Source organism: Pituophis catenifer, unplaced genomic scaffold, assembly GCF_029215685.1.
Source record: "Pituophis catenifer annectens isolate HBS135680 unplaced genomic scaffold, rPitCat1.0.hap2 SCAF_2, whole genome shotgun sequence".
Classification (NCBI taxonomy): Eukaryota; Metazoa; Chordata; class Lepidosauria; order Squamata; family Colubridae; genus Pituophis; species Pituophis catenifer.
This window is the reverse complement of record NW_027256882.1, coordinates 133,613,976-133,634,376: the sequence shown is the minus strand read 5'-3', so window position 1 is coordinate 133,634,376 and position 20,401 is coordinate 133,613,976. Positions and strand designations below refer to the sequence as shown.

Below are 20,401 nucleotides of genomic sequence, written 5' to 3'. Positions count from 1 at the left end.
TTTTATTCTGATATTGTGTTGTGTTTCTATGCGTTTGTAAAATTCCTTAAATTTTTGAAAGGTTTCATCTTTGTGTTTTAATGTATAAACAAACCCATAACGGCTATAATCGTCTACTATTGTCAGGAAGTAACGTTTTCTATAGGTGATTGATGGAGTTAATGGGCCAACTAAGTCCATGTGTACTAAGTCAAAAATTTTGTTAGTTGATCTAGTAGATTTTCTTGGCCTGGGACTAGTTTTTAGTTTTGTAGATTTACATACTGAGCATTCCAAATAGTTTTCACAATTTTTTATTTTGACACCTTCTGCGTGTTCAGTCATTTTTTGTACTACAGGAAAACTGGCATGTCCTAACTTCCTATGTAAGATGTGAGCACACTCATCATGAATTGGTTTACCTATTTTTGGTGTTTTTTCATTGTGTGCATCTGCGTGATCATGAGATATTTTACATTCATCATTGTCACTGTTGCTAATATTTTCATCATCTGCTTCAATACAATCTTCCATATTTGAATCAATGTTATGCAACCATTTTTCCTTTGTTATCAGATAAGGTAGGCCTCCTTTAATCATCACAGTGCCTATATTTATTTTATTCTTCTCCAAAGTCGCTTTTCCCTTTGAGAAAACTATATTAATGTCAGAATCTCTACTTAGTTTTATGGCACTTAGTATGTTATGAGGTATTTCAGGTATTAACAATACCCCCTCTATTTTTCCTAGACCAGGCAAGGTTACATTTCCTCTGCCTAATACTTGAACCTTTTCTTGGTTAGCTACCTTTATTACAAATTTATCTTCTGTAAATGAAGACAATATATTTTTGTTATTAGTGGTGTGATTAGTTGCTCCAGAATCAATAAGCCAATTATTGTTCTCATTTTGCTGTATTTTAGTGTTGTCTTGTTTATTTAATCCATTCAGTGAACCAGATTTTCTATCCTTTGAATTATCTCTGCCCCCTCTATTCTCTTTGTAATTTGGTGGGCTTCTATATCTATGTCTATCTATGGAAGACTGTCTATAATTGTATTTGTTCCTATATTCTGACCTATGTCTTTCCTTTGAAATTTTGGGACAATCTCTTCTATTGTGTTCCCTGGATCCACAATTGTGACATTTAAATGTTTCATTATATTTTTCTTGGAAAGCTACTTTCCTATAAGGTTTGTGTTCTGTGTGATTGCTAGAACGATTTCTTCTTGAATTGTCTTCTGCTATCAATTTATTGGATAGACTTTCTATGGATAAATATCCTAGATTGATAGTGTCTAAATGTGACATAAAACTGTCCCATGATGAATCAAGTGAGTTGATAATAACACTTTTCATTGTTTGGTCTGAAATCACCTCCCCCCTCAAATGCAGCTCAGCTCTTATTTTGTTTAAAGATATTAAATGCTCACTTATGGAAACCCCTGGTTTCACTCTAGATGAAAAGAAATTCTTAGACATTCTTGTGGTGGTAGCCACACTATCGCTGTGAAACAAATTAAACATGCATTGAATAATTTCTGAAACAGTCAGATTAGGTTTGATGCTATGATACATTGCAGGAGACACACTAGATATTATTAAGAAAAATGCTCTATGGTGTAAACAATCTATTTTTAAAGTCCAAGGTCTTTTTGGGGGACTAGTGATAAAAAATAGTAAATTTTCCTTCATAAAGACAACCTGGAGCTGTTGATACCATTCTTGCAAATTAATGCCATCAACCCTTAGTTTTGGGAAGTCACTGGGTAAATTTCCGACATTATTTTGTCCATTACTTACGACCTGAGGTAGTCCGTGGTCTCGCAAGTGTAGAAAATTGCAAAACGGCATGGGGATGCTCGCAACGAGTCTGCGTGGTTCTCTCGCCAGTTCATGTCTTCCCGGACCGTCTGCGTAGTTTCGCGCATGCGCGTTGTCCATTTCTTCTTTGGAGTCGTCGTGGAAGGTTCTCTCCATTGCGGCTCGCTCGCTCTGCTCTGCTTCAGACGAGTCGGTCTCTGGTTCGACCTTGGGAGTTCTGACGACGGCGGCTGCTCTTCTTTTTCTTTTGGGGGCGTTGGTACTTGCTTCGGTCTGTGGTGTAGGGCGGAATCGACAAGGCTCTCTGGGTTCGGGCGGCGTCGCTTTCGAAGTCAGGATGGGAGCGGGCAGGTCTTGAGGTATCGGCTTGCTCGCTCGCTTCTTCGGTGGCTCTTTGGTAATTTTTAGTTTTGGCCCAAATGCAGCAAAAAGTGTTTTCATTGCTGATTTTATTTGGGATTTTGTTGAGTCATCTTCACTTTCTGATTCTGATTCTTCTGAGGAGTTCGAATCTTCTTTTTCATTTTCGTTGTCTGATAACGTTTTTCGCGCCAGAAATTTTGAATTGAACATTTTGATTGGCTCTGCTTCGCTCACCTTGGAGGCCTGTTGAAACCAAGATGGCTGCCATTCAAAATTTCGCGCGGGATCACTGTTTTTCTTCTTCGTAATGACTTTCTCTGCAGTCATATCACTCACTGTTTTTGGGTCTTTAGACTTCTCATTAGTGATGTTTTTCTCTCTCGCTGCTCCGCTGTTCTTCAGCATTTCTTGGAGGTTCGCGATGAGGCTTTCATCATTCTTCTGGCTTTTTAATAGTTTTAATATCTCTGACCTGAGTTCGTTATTCTCTATTTCGATTTCCTCCTGGTCATCATTTTCGTCTATTATTTCTTCGTCTTCAGTGGTGTATTCTTCGGATTCTCTCGAAATTGCGTTTGTGGATTCGTTGATTATTTCTTGTTCTGTTTCCATTTCTTTGCTGTAGGCCCTGGTGTTGGGCCTATCTTTCTTAGACATTTTTTAAGTTTTTTATTGAGTCAATTAACCATCCTCTGCTACCAGCTTGTTGCAATATTTTCAGGATCAGACTCAATAAAATTAGTGAGAGTTAAAGGTTTAAATATACTTCCTTTTATTTACAATAGGCATTCTATATTCACTGAATATTCACAGATAGAAGCAAGGAAAAGGGTGTAGGTGGCTCCTTATATATACAATGGGTGGAGCTATAAGTGGGAGTGGTGAATTATGAATACATTAAGAAGTGAAGAATAAGTTAACCCCTGATACCCCATTCATATACTGTTTACACATTAGAGAATAAGGCATTTACATCTGACAGCAAAGGACATGAACTATTGGTATGCGGGTAACAATTTTTGCCCAGTGCCTCAGGTTTTTGAATTACCAACTAAAAACTTAATACCACGATGAATAGGCAATAGTTTTATATTGTTGCTAATGCCTTTTGGACATACTCTGGAAATCTATCGTAAAAAGACAATCCCTCAGAATGCGACAGCTTGATTCATGTGAGATTGCATATATGCTGCATATAATGCTTGAATGTGTATGAGAGAGAGGATTCTAAGATTTAAGCTATGACATCAAAACCTCATTTTCTAGCCTGTTCTAGGAAAATTACTGTGAAGATTCTTTAAAGAGTTGATTCTCTGTAACAGAGCTCCTCTTCCAACTTTGCAGATGAAACACATTGGTCCAAATATAATTTAAATGTGGGAAAAAGAAGCAAAGTGGAGCTTTTAGAAAATTAGAGACAATCTTGTCAGCATAGATACCTGTTTAGGGATATGTGACTGAGATGCTTTTAATGTCAGTGCTTTTCAGAAAACAGTGCAATATTTTTCCTCCACAATTACTTTAAACTAGTACTTTGTTATCTAAGAAATACTGCTTCTGTAGAATTCATAATGTTGTAGGAATATAATTCTGCAGGTAGGTACAAAATCTCTAAATTTCCACCCAGGCATATAAAGTTAGTCCAATCAATTGATTCCTCAGTTCAATTTATGGTAAACATGAAAGAAAATACACTTTCCTGTAACATGCGCTTTGTACACATTGTTTGGAAACTGTACTACCATGTTTGGTAGCTGAATATTGAAATATTATTAAAGCTAGTTTACCTTTGAGAAATGCGAAAAATATGAAATAAAAATCTGAAGAAACTGAAGGCATATGCAAAGAAGAAAAAATATGGTTAAATCTAATTTACATTAACAATGATTAATTTTCAATTCCCATTTTTTTGCTTAGGAGATACATATTAGGCAATCTGCATTAAATTAACTAAATGCTTAGGCCACCCAATCGGGATTTGAAACAGGGTGCAAGAAAACAGAGATTAGCATTTTTCAATGTACTATTTTTCCACTGAAAATATTCCCTTCTCCTCCTTCCAAATAAAAATAACAAGCTTCAGGATCAAAAAGGTTGGGAATGAGTTTATACTAGAAAATGGCAACAGGGGACAAGGATTTAACAACTACTGTCCTTCATTGTGGTCTCAGTTGAAATCAGGAGAGCTATATGGCTCCTGTGCATTTCTGTGTAAGAAAGGGAAAATCCTAAGCATAGAATTTAGACATAAAATTGAGATTTAATTTGGTTAAAAGTGTAACAGGAGTTTAATCTTGGTCGAATTTGTTTTTGCTAAATAAACCATACTGAATTAAGCAGACAATTCTATAAGGGTGGGCAATTAATTTTTCCAAGTGTGTGACCAAATGTGAAACAGGGACTGTTGTGGAGGGTCGAATCAATAGGACCACCGCCATGGTCCCTGCTGTCGCCACCACCGTGGGCTGGACAGGGACAGCCAAAGGGCCAGATGTGGCCCATCCAGGCCTGCTATGGTTGAATTGCAACAGGGAAAAAAATATGCTCAATCTTACCTTGTAACACAAAGTAGCCAAATTTGAAGGAGATTCTTCCCTCACAGCTCTGATTTCTGCAGCTGGAACTAGAGCAAAGACATCTTGAACTGAAGTAGCCGTATCTGCCCAGAACTGGTCCCAGAAGGCATCGTCTGTGGCCTCTACGGGCTGAAAAACAAATAATCAATTTGGGAACACAAAAGCTATAAAATATTCATTTTGATATTCATTTATGATCAATATTCATACTACTTAATATTTGATCTGGTAAGTATGTCAAGATACCTCAAGATAACTTCTGCAAATCTCTACTAAAATATAAGGCTGAAAAATATTACATACTATATTGTAGCATGAAAGCAATCCAATATTCCCGACAGAATAAACATGAATGCATCATTAATACAATAAGCTACAATTGACCAGGAAAAAAGTGGAAGAAAAATAATGCAAGCTGTTAGTAAAAACTATAAACAAGACAAGGTTAAAATATCAGCTGTAACTTTTTTTAAAGAATAGATTTCCTGTCAAAATGGCCCCTTTAGAAAATTAATGAAATACAACTTTATATGCATAGATAGAGCAATGCACAATTTTCTGCAAATTCACACTCAACTATAACTCAGGGACAACAAAATACTTACAATTATTTTTCAATTACACAAAAGGTTGTCATTCTTTATAATAAAACTATGTAGAACATATTATATTACATTGAACAGCTCTAGCACTCTAGTCATTATGGTTTAATGGAATGCATCCAGTAAGTCAAAATATGAAACATATATTCTTTGGTTGATCTCTTTTCCCAGCATGACATAATAAACATGCAACAGCTCTTGACTAACTGCAGTTATTTGAAACAATCATGGCTTTGAACTGCATTTAGGGAAGATGAGCAAGAAGGAAACATATATCTGTTTAATTTCCTGGCTTACATTTTTCTGAAGTTACACTGTTATAAAGATGGACAGTTGTTTAAAATTAAGGCAAAACTTGTTTAAAAATTGGCTATGATGAAGGAAATTACCTTATCAAATAGGCAATATGTCATTGAAATAGAAACGGCAAAACTAAAAGGAGGTAAACAAAGTATAAACTAGTTGAGCAGGTTTTGTGGCTCTACCAAGTCTGGACCTGGCCAAAAAGATAATTTTACATACTGAAAAGAAATGTATCCTCCTGATTTTAAGGAGTGGATTCAAGATACGAGCCTGTTATCAATTTTTGATAAGTATTTAATACTAAAAATGGGAAGATGAAGCAATATATGATCTAGATTTAATGACAAATTGAAGGACTCAATCCCATATTGATACCAAATAGCAATAGCAATTATATTTACATACCTCTTCATAGTGCTTTACAGCCCTCTCAAAGTGGATTACAGAGTCAGCATATTACCCCCAGCAATCTGGGTCCTCATTTTACCAACCTCAGAAGGATGGAAGGCTGAGTCACCCTTGAGCGGGTTAGGATTGAACTCTTGGCAGTGGGCAGACTTAGCCTGCAATAATGCATTCTAACCAGTTGTTTCACCTTTCAATTACTTTTAGCCTATTTAATTACTGTAATATATAAGGGTTTTTTAAAAAAATTATATAAGCCCTACTATAATTTTTTTGGTTGGTGTTGTAGTTGCTTGTATTTCAAATTGAATGCCTCCTCTTCGAAAGTTTAAAAATAGAAAAGCAGGTTTTTCCTGCAATGGCTTTGTTTTCCTGCATATTTCCAGTCATTATGCCAATGACTGACTGCTTCTGCCACCATCCTCAAACTATAAAATAAGTTCCTTTAAATTCCAGTAGACACTTAGTCACAGGTGATTGCTTTAATACAAGAAGTATTTGCACATTTAGCCAATGGATAACACAACAAATCTGCATTCAGTACTCATGAGAAAGGAGAGGAAGGGTGAGACATTTGAGATAAGTTGAGCACAAAAACACACCTATAAATGGATCAAGTATTTTTATAGGTCATCTGTGAAAGCTACAATATATGATGGTTCAGGAGAACAAAATGGAATGGAATGGAATTCAAGTTAGTGGAAGTGGCTCTCAATTTAGCCAAAATAACCACCGTACTGTAAGTATTATTACTATAATTGGGGAGAACTATATTCCTTAAATATATCCACTACTTATATATACTAACTGTTTTCAAGTGACTGTTTTCAGTACAACCTTGAAGCAAATTACAAAATGATACCTTAGTGAGGACAATCTCAAACAGTTTAGACATTATTTTACTGGACAGAAAAGTTTTGTTTGCTGAAGATAGCAATTTCTTCACTGCACAGTCTTTTCTTGGGCCTAAGTGTTTGCTTTCTATTGCAATGAATTGTAAACAATAAAATCACAAATGTTAGGTTTATCCAACTTTATTTTCCAAATCCCGATGCAGAAGAAATGGCTAATCAAATTAGTTTTTTTGATCAAATTCAATTTGAAATCAACAAGATATGCTATTAGAAGGCCAAAATCTGAAAGAGTAAGAAAATGTAGTTGGATTATATGGCCTAGGAAACAGAAATGAAGCAGGAGAACAACTCATTAGTTTCTGTCAATACAATGATTTCTTCATTGCTAACACAATCTTCAGACAACCAAACTGACATCTACTTACATCAACTATATTATTGGTACGAGGTGATGGAACAGCTCAGTTATAACAGCAAAAATATGGCTGGAGCCTGACTATACAATAGATCATAAACTGATTTTGTGCAAGTCCCAAGTTAAGCTAAAGTGAAAGAACAAAGACAACAAATTTCCACCGAGAACATCAGAAATAGTTTTGAAGTCCTGGACTTCATTGATAATGAACTACAGCAGTGGTTGGTTGCCCCCGGTTCGCACCGGTTCTATAGAACCGGTAGTAAAACCAGCAGGAGGCTCCGCCCACCGACCCCAATGTCATCAAAATGCTTCTGCGCACGCGCACGGCCCCATTGCAAACTGGTAATAAAGGTAAGTAGAACCCACCCCTGAACTACAGGAACTATGGCATAAAATCAAAGTAGTTATTAAAGGATGAATATGAAATGCCACATTCACTAGCACTAGTGGAAAGATAGTCAGATATTCCCATAACTGCAAATATCAAAAATATGCAGAAAAATTCTTGTGATGTTCTATGGAAATGAAAGCTGGACTTTGATGAGGCAGGATGGAAAATATGCTTTTGAATTCTGGCTTGGAGAAGATCTCTGAGAATATCATTGATAGTCAAGGAAACAAACAAAAAATGAATCTTAGAACAAACCAATCCAGAGTTCTCTGAAGCACAAAAATCAGGTTCGAATTACCATGACTGCGATAATTATGTGAAAACCACGTCCATAGAAAAAAGATGACCAGCAACAAGCTGAATGGACTAAATTACAGTGCCAGTGAATGCACTGTTGGAAAGCCTGAAGGGTTATCTTAGAGAGGACAAATCATCCAGAAGTGTATGTATCTGGTTGCTAGGATTTAATGCTAACTTAATGGAAGCTAATCTCTCACCAAAGCCAGCTGAACCAGGACATACCGGTATCTCTAAATTACATGTAAAAAAATACACAGCTACAGCTGTTGGATCTAAAGTCACCATTCAATGAAACTATGGAAGATATAGGAAACATGCTTTATATATCTGTGAACACTAAAAATGAAGAAATGTTTTGGGTTTCAGTTTAGATTCATATTAACTTTAGTGTCTCATTAAAACAGACATGTTTTTTAGGCCTACAAGTGCTTCCGAAAAAAAGATCAATCTGTTTTCATAAATAGCAGAGAGGTGTATTCTAAGTGAGGTAAAATGGTTCTTCAGAAACATTTTCAAAACACTAATAATGTATAGCATAATCCTATACATGTCTACTCAGAGTCTAATGAAGTTATTTCTAGCTGAGTAGATAGCAGTGACTTTTTGTGAAGAAAAGGCTTAAGTAAACAGTGTTACATGAAATTAAATACAGTAATCAAAGATGGTTTTGGAAAATACCAAGGATTCTGTTTTTCAGATTTTCTTAGGTAACCTTCACCTTGTTTACTCTGAGGATGTGGACAGAAATCCTGGAAAACCAATAATCAACCCTCTGTGTACCTGATCCTTCTCTGACCTCAAGGATAAAATCCCTGTAGTTGAGTCTCCACATGAGGTAAGATAACTGCTCCATGAAACTGAAGCAGACAATTGAGATCATTAAAATCATTTGAATCCTCTGAGTTGAATAATTGCAGTCTTGTTAAATGTGATATATGAGCAGGTATAATAGTGCAGCTCTAGACTTTAAGAGGTCTCACAGCATTAGACATCTTCTGGATGACAAATGGGACATGGACTGAGAACCACAACCCTTTCATTCTCTGGCCCCTTCAACAAATATAGTGTCAGCTACAGTATCTAGAGCTCTCAACATGGAGATGGTAAATATTTTTCATTTCTATCTGACAAAATTCATGCTGGACTCCTAACATAATTCAGGCAAAACAAAAGTGCTTCCACTAAGGGGGTCATCTAATGTGAGTTTGGATTTGCTGCATTGTCTGGTTTTATATATATTATAAAATATATTATTATATATATTATAATATATTATTATATATTATAATAATTCCCTAAAAGAGCAGGTCTAGAGTGAGAAGTATTCTGTTAAACGCAGGTAATATCAGTAGCAAGAACATTTATTCCCTAGATTTTAGCTAGTTTGTCCCCATAGCTTTTCCTGATGAAGTCAGATTCTTGCCCTAGTTATTAATGATCTAATCACTTCTTGATTGCACTACTATAATAGACTTTGCAAGCACTTACCTTGCAACAACTGCAATCAATGCATAATGCTGGAACTGAAGTACTGGTAGTAATTCACGTCAGATCTCCAGAATATGTGATAGCGATCTTGCTTGACCTGCACAGCCTGCCAGTTGGCTTGTGAACTCAATTTAACATTCTGGTTTAACCTCTAATGATCTTAAAGGTTTGGGCTAGGAGTAATTTATTTGTCTACTATTGCTTTTATATCTTGCTGCAATCATATGCAGAGTTGCAGACTCTTGGTGGCTCACAATATAGGGGAAAAAACAAAAATTAAAACACAAAAATATGCATCACAGATAGCATCCCAAAGCTGGAGACAACTAAATCGAAAACAAATGAACTATTCATCTGGAACAGAGGACAGGGAAAAAAGTACCTTCATGCCTCAGTATCCTTGAACATCCAAAAAAGAGGATAACTAGCTGCTTCTCCCAACATAATCAAAGGGGTTGGACCTATCCATTCTGAAGGTAACCTGGATCCAAGCCACAAAGGCTTTATCGAATGGTTTTTTTTAAAAAATTCACTTGAAAGCTGATAGGAAGCCAATGCAAGGCTGCACAATAGGAGTGATATGGGCCCACCAGCAGGCATCTGGGAGCACCTAAGCTACTACATTGTGTGTCAATTGAAGAACTTCCAGGTAGTTTTTAAAGGCAGCGTATTGCAGTAATCTATATTTCATTTTATTTTCATTTTATTTAATTTATATACCACCCTACTCCCGAAGGACTCAGGGCGGTGAACAGGCACAGAATAAAACATGTAAAATACAAAAATTAAGAACAGATGACTTCCGGTTTGCGAGCTTCGGCGACGGCGGTGATTTTTTAAAGACCGCCAGCCCCGCCGCCTGTAGAGCCGCCCCGCGAACGAGGAGCGGCTCGAAAACTCCGAAATCTTGAAGATTGCAGGAGCAGAGACAGCAGGGTACAGGTTGAGCCCCTGTAACCCCCCCAGGGAATTGCTTCTGGGGGTGAAAACAGGAGCGGCTCCCTTCCAACCTGCGGAGACTCCGGGCGGCGTGGGACGATTCTGCCTTCAGCAGAACAAGCCGATAGCAGCAAACTTTTAAAGTGAGAGGAACTAATTCTAACAAATAGCGGAAATATCAACTTGAATCCAGAAACCTGAAAATTGCAAGTATTAGTGCTTTATTGACTTTTTAAATCAAAGAGAAAGTGAGCGAGTGAAAGTGATTTGAAAAAATATGGCGTCCAGCATTTGAGTTAACGAGCTAGTGAAAGTGGATTTGTGAAGCCTCCCTGCTTTGTTACAAAGTTGAAAAGTTGCTACAAAGTTGTTCTACCTAAAGAAAAAAAAATTTTTTCTTGCTAAAATTTGACTTTGCTTTACTTCAGTTTTACTTGATTAAATCTGGGGGACTTTTTTAGAAGTTTCTGTGGAAGAGGGAAAGGAAAAAGAACTTCCCTCTTCAGAAAAACTAGCTTACGTGGCACGATGGCTTCAAAGAAGCAGGAAGGGAAGGCATCAGGGGGGGGATCCCCCACACACAAACATCAAACGCAACTTCCCCCTGCTCAACAGCTACAAACTCAGAAAAAAGAACTTGATGTGGGAGATTTAAAAGAATTTATTTCTAAAACTTTGGATGACAAATTTCAAGAATCTCAACAGGAAATAGATTATAAACTTCAAAAATCACATGAGGAATTTTTGCAGGAAATTAATGAAGTTAAAGACATGGTGAAACAGAATCAAAATATGGTGACCAAAAAAATATCAGAAGTGGCGTCTGGCCTGGCAAATTTTATTGGGAAAGTTGATTTTAAACTTGAAGAATTCAAATCAGAAGTTAATGTTAGGATGAAAGATAATGACTATAAAATTGATGAAGTTGACAATAAAATGCAGAGAATTGAAGATGAGATTGTCATGATACAATTCCGGGCGATGGAATTTGCCATACGGCTTCGGGGAATTCGAGAGGAGGAGAGACAGGACTTGAGACAAGTTTGCTCTGAAGCCCTGGCTAAGATTTTACAAGTTAATCCTGATTTGGTATTTCATAAAATAGATAAAATTTACAGAGTGAACTCTTGGGTGGCCAGACAAAGACAACTGCCTAGAGATGTGGTCATATACTTTACTGAGAGAGAAATTAGAAATGAAATCCTCCAAAAATCTTTTCACACCTCTGTACAAGTGGGGGGCTCACGACTTGTAATTTTTAAAGAATTACCTCCTAAAATGCTGAAAGCTAGAAAGGAATTTGGTTTTCTTGTTAAGGAATTGAAAGATTTACAGATACCCTTCCGGTGGGATGCACCAGCTGGGATAATTTTTAGATATAAGGGAGAAGGATATCGGTTGAATACCGTGGAGAAGGCACAACATTTTTATAGTACTATTCTTAAGGAAAGAACACCATCTCCACGTACATCTACAGTTTTGGAGATTAAGGAGAGTGAAGAGAGGCAATTGGAAGAACAGTCTAAGCAGGAATTAGAAGTGCAAGGTGCAGAAGGAGGTTTTCTGAGTGAGCCCTTGTTGGATTCTTCTCCAATTTTGGATTTGATTCAGTTGACTGAAGTTAAAGATCAACGTATAACTAGAGCTCAATCCAAGTTACTTAAACAAAAGCAACAACAACAACAGGAAAGACAAGACAAGAAGGCAGCTAAGAGTACCCCACAAGAGAGTGGAGCTATGGGAGGAGCAAGATCGAAGCTCTTGGATGAACTTCAAATATTTTGCTCTGCGCTCCAGAAACAGGCTGATGACCCTTAAGTGTCTATCTTGGAATGTTAATGGGTTGAATTCAGCACAGAAAAGGAAGAAATTATTTACATATTTGAAACAATTTAATAATGATATAATATGTTTACAAGAAACGCATATTACAACTCAAGATCAAAAATATTTGATAAACTCAAAATTAGGAGCACATTATATATCTTCAACTTCGCAGAAAAAGAATGGTGTGGTTATTTATGTAAATAAAAAATTAACAGCAAAAGTTATAGAAGTAGATCAAGATGGTAGGTTTGTAGCAATTGAATTGCTCACAGCAAATGGTCAAATTCTTTTGATTGGAATTTATGCTCCCAACCAACAACAGGATTATTTTTACAAGATGTTACATACTAAAATATTGCAATGGGACTATAGATCTATTTTACTTATGGGAGATTGGAATGGAGTAATTGATTCTAAATTAGATAAAAAGAGCTTGGCAAAGTCTAGAATTAGACTACCGCAGACCTTTTTTGATATGAAAGAAGATATGGAACTAAAAGATGTTTGGAGAATACATAATCCAAATGAATTGGATTACACTTTCTTTTCCGATAGACATAGATCCTTTTCTAGGATTGATTTTATCCTGTTGTCAAATGATCTACTTGTTAAGACAAAAAGAACAAAGATTTTTCCAAGAACTTTGACGGACCATAGCCCTGTATGGATAGAAATCGAGATGGATAAGGTTGAGAGACGTTCTTGGAGATTAAATGAGAACTTGTTTAGATATGAAAAAAATACAATAGAACTTAAAAAGCATTTGAAAGAATTTTTTGAAATAAATTTGAATAAAGGTACTCCAATTGAAATTGTTTGGGACGCAAGTAAAGCTTATATGAGAGGGGTACTTATCTACATGAATTCTAAACATAGACTGTTCCGACAAAAGAAAAGATCCGAGTTGGAAATGGAAATAAAAAATAAAGAACAGTTACTTATTAAAAACCCAACAGATGAAAGAATACGAAGCGCTATAAAACTTTTGAAAGACTAATTTCAAATGCTTATGGCAGAACAAGTTGCAACAAGTTTACAATACGCGAAGCATAATACATTTTGCAACGCTAACAAACCGGGCAGATGGTTGGCTTACACACTGAGGAAAAAACAAAGTATACGGACTATTGATAGTATTGACATTGGAGGGAAAGAAATTTTTCAACAAAAATTAATTAAAGAAGCTTTTGTGGATTATTATACTAAATTATATGCCAAAGAAGAGGTGCAGAATGGACTTATAGAAAAATATTTAAAGGATAAGAGAGTTACAAAAATTACTGATCAACAAAAGGAAAGAATGAATTATCCTATAACAGAGGAGGAGATAATAGCAGCAATTAAGCAGCTAAAAACAGCCAAAGCTCCTGGCACGGATGGTTTGACTGCAGTGTATTACAAAACTTTACAAGCTGAAATGGTGGGACAACTTAGAGATTTATTTTGCAATATTCAACAAGGGGGTAGAATACCCCCATCTTGGACAACTGCTTATATATCTTTGATACCAAAGGAACAAGTTGGTCCTAAAAAACCAGAGAACTACAGACCAATATCTCTTTTGAACACAGACTATAAAATTTATGCGAAGGTATTAGCCAACAGGTTGATGCCAGTAATCCAAAAAGTGATTCATGAGGACCAAGCGGGATTTATTGAAGGCAGATACATGAAGGACAATGTAAGGCAAGTAATAGACTTATTGGAATATCTTGATAAGAATAAACAGATTTCTGCAGTGCTGGTTTTTTTGGATGCGGAGAAGGCCTTTGATAGAGTGGATTGGAATTTTCTACTAAAGACTTTAAAAAAGATGGGCTTTGGGGACCAATTTATACAGGCGATCTCAGCAATTTATCAAGAGCAAAAAGCACAGATTATTATTAATGGAAGTTTGACGACAGAGTTTAAAATTGAAAAAGGAACAAGACAGGGATGTCCGTTGTCCCCACTTTTATTTATTTTAACATTGGAAGTCTTGCTAAATACAATACGGGACTCAAAAATTCTGAAAGGCATAGTGATAAGGCAAGAGGATTATAGAATAAAGGCATTTGCAGATGATCTGGTTGTTACCCTATCACAACCAATGGAATCAACAATCCTGATGAACGACATTATACAAGACTATGGTAGAGTTTCAGGTTTTAGACTGAATTCAAAAAAGACTAAAATGATAGTTAAGAATATGACACAAGATCGTAAACATGAGCTTGAAAGGAGGGCAGGTTTTGAAATTGTACCTAAGGTAAAATATCTTGGAGTTCAGGTTGCAGAATCAAATATGAAACTGTTTCAAAATAATTATGAGGTGTTGTGGCGAGAGGTTCAGAAAGACATGGAGACTTGGAAAAAGCTGCAACTGTCTTTACTTGGAAGAATAGCAGCAGTTAAGATGAATATTTTGCCAAGATTTCTGTTTTTGTTTCAAATGATTCCGGTGCTTAAAAGTGATAAACAATTGAAAGTCTGGCAGTCTGGCGTGAATAAGTTTGTCTGGAACGAGAAAAAGCCGAGAGTGAAATTGAAAATTATGCAAGATGTTCCAGAAAGAGGAGGTCTTAAACTCCCAAACCTACAGTTATATTATGATGCAGCAGCTTTAACTTTAACAAGCGATTGGTTTGGAAATAAGAAGGCTGGAATATTGAATGCAGAAAGTTTTGATCTTGAATTTGGATGGCATGCTTACTTATTTTATGATGATAAAGTTGATAAAGTATTTAAAAGTCATATACTCAGAGATTCTTTGATGAGAGTTTGGAAGAAGCACCGACTCAAATGGGATTATAAAATACCGCTATGGCTGGATCTTGGTCATACCTTGTGGAATACAAATATAATGTCACTCGGGGGGTTTTTATACAAAGAGGTTCTTTTTACAGATGCGGGCAGATGGCAGCTGAAGACATTGCAGACACTGTTAGACGAAGGGATTAATTTAACCTGGTTACAATATAATCAATTACAATTGAGATGGAAAGAGGACCAAAAAACTGGTATTATACTGCATGAGGAAGAATTAGTTAGACATATAAGAGAGAAAGGTCCAATGCATATTAAAAAGCTTTATAATGTTTTGTTAGAAAGGGACTCAGAAACTGAATTAGTTAAAGATTGTATGATTAAGTGGGCACAAAATTTTGAAGAACCAGTGATGTTGGAAACATGGGAAAAAATTTGGGTTCAGAATGTTAAGTTCACACAGTCGCAGAATTTGAGGGAAAATTTTTATAAAATGTTTTATAGATGGCATTTGGATCCTAAAAAGTTGTCATGTATGTACCCTAATGTTCAGCCAAAATGTTGGAGATGCGAATGTTTGGATGCTACGTATTATCATGTATGGTGGACCTGTAGGAAAGTTAAGGCTTTTTGGATAAAAATTTGGTGGGTCATGCAGAATGTTTTGAAGAAAAAAATTCAATTTTCTCCACAATTGTTTTTATTGGGTATAGTTAAGGGTTTTACACGGGGTGAAATAAAACTAATATTGTATATGATAACAGCAGCAAGATTGTTGATAGGTAAATATTGGAAGAATGAAGCTTTGCCTACTATCGAGGAATGGACTTTGAAGATGGTTAGTTTTGCAGAGATGGCGAAGATTTCAGCGTATTTAAAAGATTGTTCACAAGAGACTTATGAATGGGAATGGAAAAGGTGGATAGAATATGTTCAGAACAAATACCAAACTAGAAAGTATCAAATAGCTTTTATTTGAAAATAATGTATTAGAAATATTTTAATGTAAAGAGACAAAGAGGAAAAATTATATAGGGGGAGGGATGGGTTCAGGTTTATATATTAGTGTTATTAGTTATGAGTATGTAATAGGGAAGTCTGGGGGGGGAGGGTTAGGGAGGGTTAGGGAGGATGGGAAGTTTGGGGAGGGAGGTGGGGGGGTGAAAAAAGGGGTGAAAATGTAATTGTAAAACTTTTGCAATAAAAAAAAAAAAAATTAAGAACAGAAGTAAAATCGAATTAAATCAATTTAGCCCAAGACAAATTTAAAACCCCAGGTTAAGAACAAATTAAAATTTACATTAAAATTTACATTAAAAAAGAATGGAAAAGGTTAGGCCAGACCAGCCTGGTGAAATAAAAATAGTAATGACATTACCATATACATGGTAATGACCTGGGCTCTTATGAACTATCTTCTTCCCTACGTTCCTTTCATTTCACTGGAAGCCAATATTCAAATCTTATCCCAGCGAGTAACACCTCAAATTAGAACCTTTGCTGTATAGCAATAGCACTTAAGACTTATATACCGCTTTACAGTGCTTTACAGCCCTCTAAGCAGTTTACATATTGCCCCCAACAATTTGGGTCCTCGTTTTATCCACTTCGGAAGGATGGAAGGCTGAGTCAACCTTGAGCCTGGTGAGATTTGAACTGCCAAATTGCAGGCAGCCGGCAGGCAGCAGAAGTAGCCTGCAGTACTGCACCCTAACCACTGTGTCACTGTGGCTCATGGCATTTGATTCATGGAATGCCTTCAGATGTGTCTTCAATTTTCTTTTTTAAAAACTGATAAGCAAGGGTACTCAGTAAGACATTGCCTGACATTCATCTCTGTATAGTGGTTTATCTTTATGACCTTGTTTTCTCAGAAATATTTTATTATCTATGTAATAAACTCTCATGGCTGCTTCCCCCAAAAAAAAAAAAAAAAAACCAACCAACCAACCAAGAGCCTATTTTGCTGTACATTTTATATTCTCCTTTCACTGATCTCTAAAGATTGGCAATATATTTTTAAATAATTAAGAAATTAGTTGTAAGAAATAGGCTTAACTCAGCAATTATTGATATTAAGAATACTGCTGTTTCTAAATGCAATTCTTACAAACAAGACACATTAGCAAGTGATTCGGGAATGCCATCCACTGTGAATATATTATCTGAATGAGCACTTACAGGTGTGCTAACTGCCTTGTTTATAAAGATAAATTTTTAAAATGCCAATGTGGATTTCAGTTGCTTTAATAATTTCCAGAAAAACAAACTACTAAGTGAAATCCATATGGGAACAGGATACATCTGTGAAAAGAAGAGAAAAATGACCTTCCTTTTTAAACAGGAAAGCAGGCTGCCCCAGTGCTAGATATTCAGATAATGGGAAATTAAAAATAGGACAATTCAGCTCAATTACATATTATTTTTCAGAAATTGTCAGAAGTTATAATGTAGTTTGGTTTGATTTGTTTTGGTTTAGAACAAACTGCAAAACCAGCCAATTATTAGTCAACAAATCATTGTTAAGATAAACCTAACCTTAAATAATAGCATTATTTTGTGGCCTTTTCATATGCAATTACAGGCTTCAGAATAGTTTAGGGGTCTTTTAAAATAATGCTTTTCAAATTAACTAGTTTAAATTATGACAAAAACAATAGCTCAGCAGAAAAAAAATAGTTAAGTATTCATATAAGTATACATTGTGTCAAACAAAATAGTAAGTGTTATGTACTCACAAATTCAATAATGTTCGCAAGACTAGAAAGCAAGTTTAGGTTTGCAGTCGGATATTTGAAAATATTATAATTGTTTATTTTAATAGGTGAGGTTACACAAAAGGCAAATAGGGCGTGTACATATGTACACAGGCTGTTATATCCAGTGGCTCGCATCTGTCAACCAGTGTGAGAGCAGGAAACCATGATCTGATTTTTATTTTGACTAAATAGTCAAGAACAATGTCAAATTTATTATTTTTAATTAGTTGTATAACCAGCTTTCACAAAATATTCCTAATTAGGAAACTAAATAACAACATACCGACTAAATACAGAATTATAATTAAACTAAAAATAAGTAAATATCATCACTAAATAGCATAAAGATCTAAAGCTCCCCATCATAGAGTAGATTACATCTGGAAACTGAGGCAAAAATCCCTTAAGAGAAGACTCCCAAGACTGAAGTGCCATCAAAGTCACTGTTGAATTACATGGAATAAAATTCCATGGAATATTACAGAGGGTAATAATAACCAATCTAATGTACAGAAAAGAAACAAAACTTATGAGCAAGTCTATTTCTAAGTAAAGTCCTGTTCACAAGCAAAAAAGGAGATCTACTGACCTTCTTTAACAGAGGTGATTAGCTTAATAAGCTACCTGTTCCTAGCTGGACCTGAACCTTGGATTTTGTTTGTATTTGGTTCCTGTTGACCAACGAAAGTTTTAGGGTAAATCATAAAGCTGTATTTTAATATATCAGCTCACTTGCACTGATATTCTATGAAGGAAATGCCCTTTCTGTACAATTAAATTCAGACAATGTTGCCTGGTTCTGTGTCAGAGAAATGTAAACAATTGACTGAAGTGATGCTGAGCCTTATCTAACTCAATATATTTTATCCTAGTTTCCATCCTCCCCCCTCCTTTTTTCCCTTTTAAATGAAAAACACCATTCTATGTTGTATTTTGTTGTTGTTGTAGTTGGCTGGATCGTAACTGTCATAATGTCAACAAATCCTAATAAGAGTTTCAGCGAGTATTAGACTCAATATAAGTTAACACAGCTTTACCTTCTCACAGTATTCTACAAACCCTAGTACTTTTACTGCAGTTTCTATTTTAGTTATATGTGGCATTTAGACTATTGATTTAAATAGTTTTATAGGTCTCAACCAGATTTTAATCCCTGTACTTTGTTAATTTTAAGTTAATAATTTTATTTTATTTTATTCTATTATTTTTCTTAATTTTTACTTTAGAAGGACTGTTATGTAAACAGTTTTATGCTGACCTATAATCAAAACAAACAATTAAATGAAATCAATTGAAATGATAATTAAAGAGTGTGGTTCATAAGTTTAGTGCTTTATCTTAACAGATCTTTTGGTGACTGGCTCAAACAAAAATCTTCTAGGAGTGCCCTTCAAGTATGTACATATAGGTGTTTCTACCCACTTTTCCTCATGACATTCTTCCCACCATTTCCCACACTTGTTCACTTCAAAGTCAGCAAACTATTTCAAATTATTTTTGAAAGTCAGCAAACACAATCATGGGCCAAGTTAAAAGTTTAAAACTAAAGTTTATATCATGGTTGCAATTCTTAATTTATTAACCCATAGTAAAGTTTAACTGAACTCAGTAGGTTGTTCTTTTGACCAGACTAACCTACAATTATTTTTCACCTTTTACCATTTGGAGGTACATAATACAAAAAAATATATTAGCAGGAGTTTAAAAAAAAACAGAAAAAATCTTTTTTCTATCCTTATTTATATTCCACCTCTCATTCAGGAGCTCAAGGTGACACATGTTTTACACTCCCTATTTTTTCCCAAAGCAGGCTTCTGAGGTAGATTGGATTGAGACAGTATGACTCTGCCAAAGAACTCAAATTAACTTCCATGGTTGAGGGTGGACCAGAACCTGAATCTCTCCATTCCTAGACTAATGTTTTCAGTGCTCCACACGTTGGCTCTAAAGTTACATTATTAACTTCTACTTTTCTGTTCTCTTATCTCTCCATTCTTTGTTCAAACTCCAAGATATTTAACAAATACATAACAGAAACAAAGAATTATGATGACTTCAGGATTCTTTACTGGGTTTTAGTTATGGACTTATATATTACCCTGTTTATGTTTTCCCTAATATTGCAAGTTCTGCCTATGCATCTATTTGACTCTGTATGTTTATTCATTTTTCACTAAACAGGTAATCCTCAATTTACAACCATTTGTTCAGCAACTATTTGGATTTACAACAGCACTGAAAATATGATTTATAGCCACTTTTTCCACTTATGACCATCGCAGCATCCCTATGTTCCCATGATCAAAATTTGGGTGCTTTGCAACCTGCATATATTTATGATGGTTGCAGCCTCTGGGGTCATGGGATCACCAACTGTGACCTTTTCAGTGGCTTCCAACAAGCAAAGTCATTGAGGAAAGCCAGATTTGCTTAATGACAGGTTGATTCACTCAACTGTGATGTGATTGATTCACTTAACAGTAGCAAAAAAAAAAAAGTCATGACTCACTTAAGCCTTGGCTTAGCAATAGAAATTCTGATCCCAATTGTGGTCATAAGTCGAGGACTACTTATAAAGCTACTACCATGTCCTTTCAACACAAAAGTATTCAATGTATTCAGCTGCAA

General features: G+C 35.6%; 1 protein-coding gene across 1 annotated transcript in view; it reads right to left on the bottom strand.

Moving 5' to 3' along the window:
• HID1 (HID1 domain containing) overlaps nucleotides 1-20,401 on the bottom strand; it is a 56,155-nt gene that overhangs the window by 33,712 nt on the left and 2,042 nt on the right. Inside the window, exon 2 of the mRNA XM_070934634.1 lies at nucleotides 4,722-4,871. Within this exon, the coding sequence (XP_070790735.1) occupies nucleotides 4,722-4,871 (150 nt within the window). The remainder of the gene's footprint in view (nucleotides 1-4,721; nucleotides 4,872-20,401) is intronic.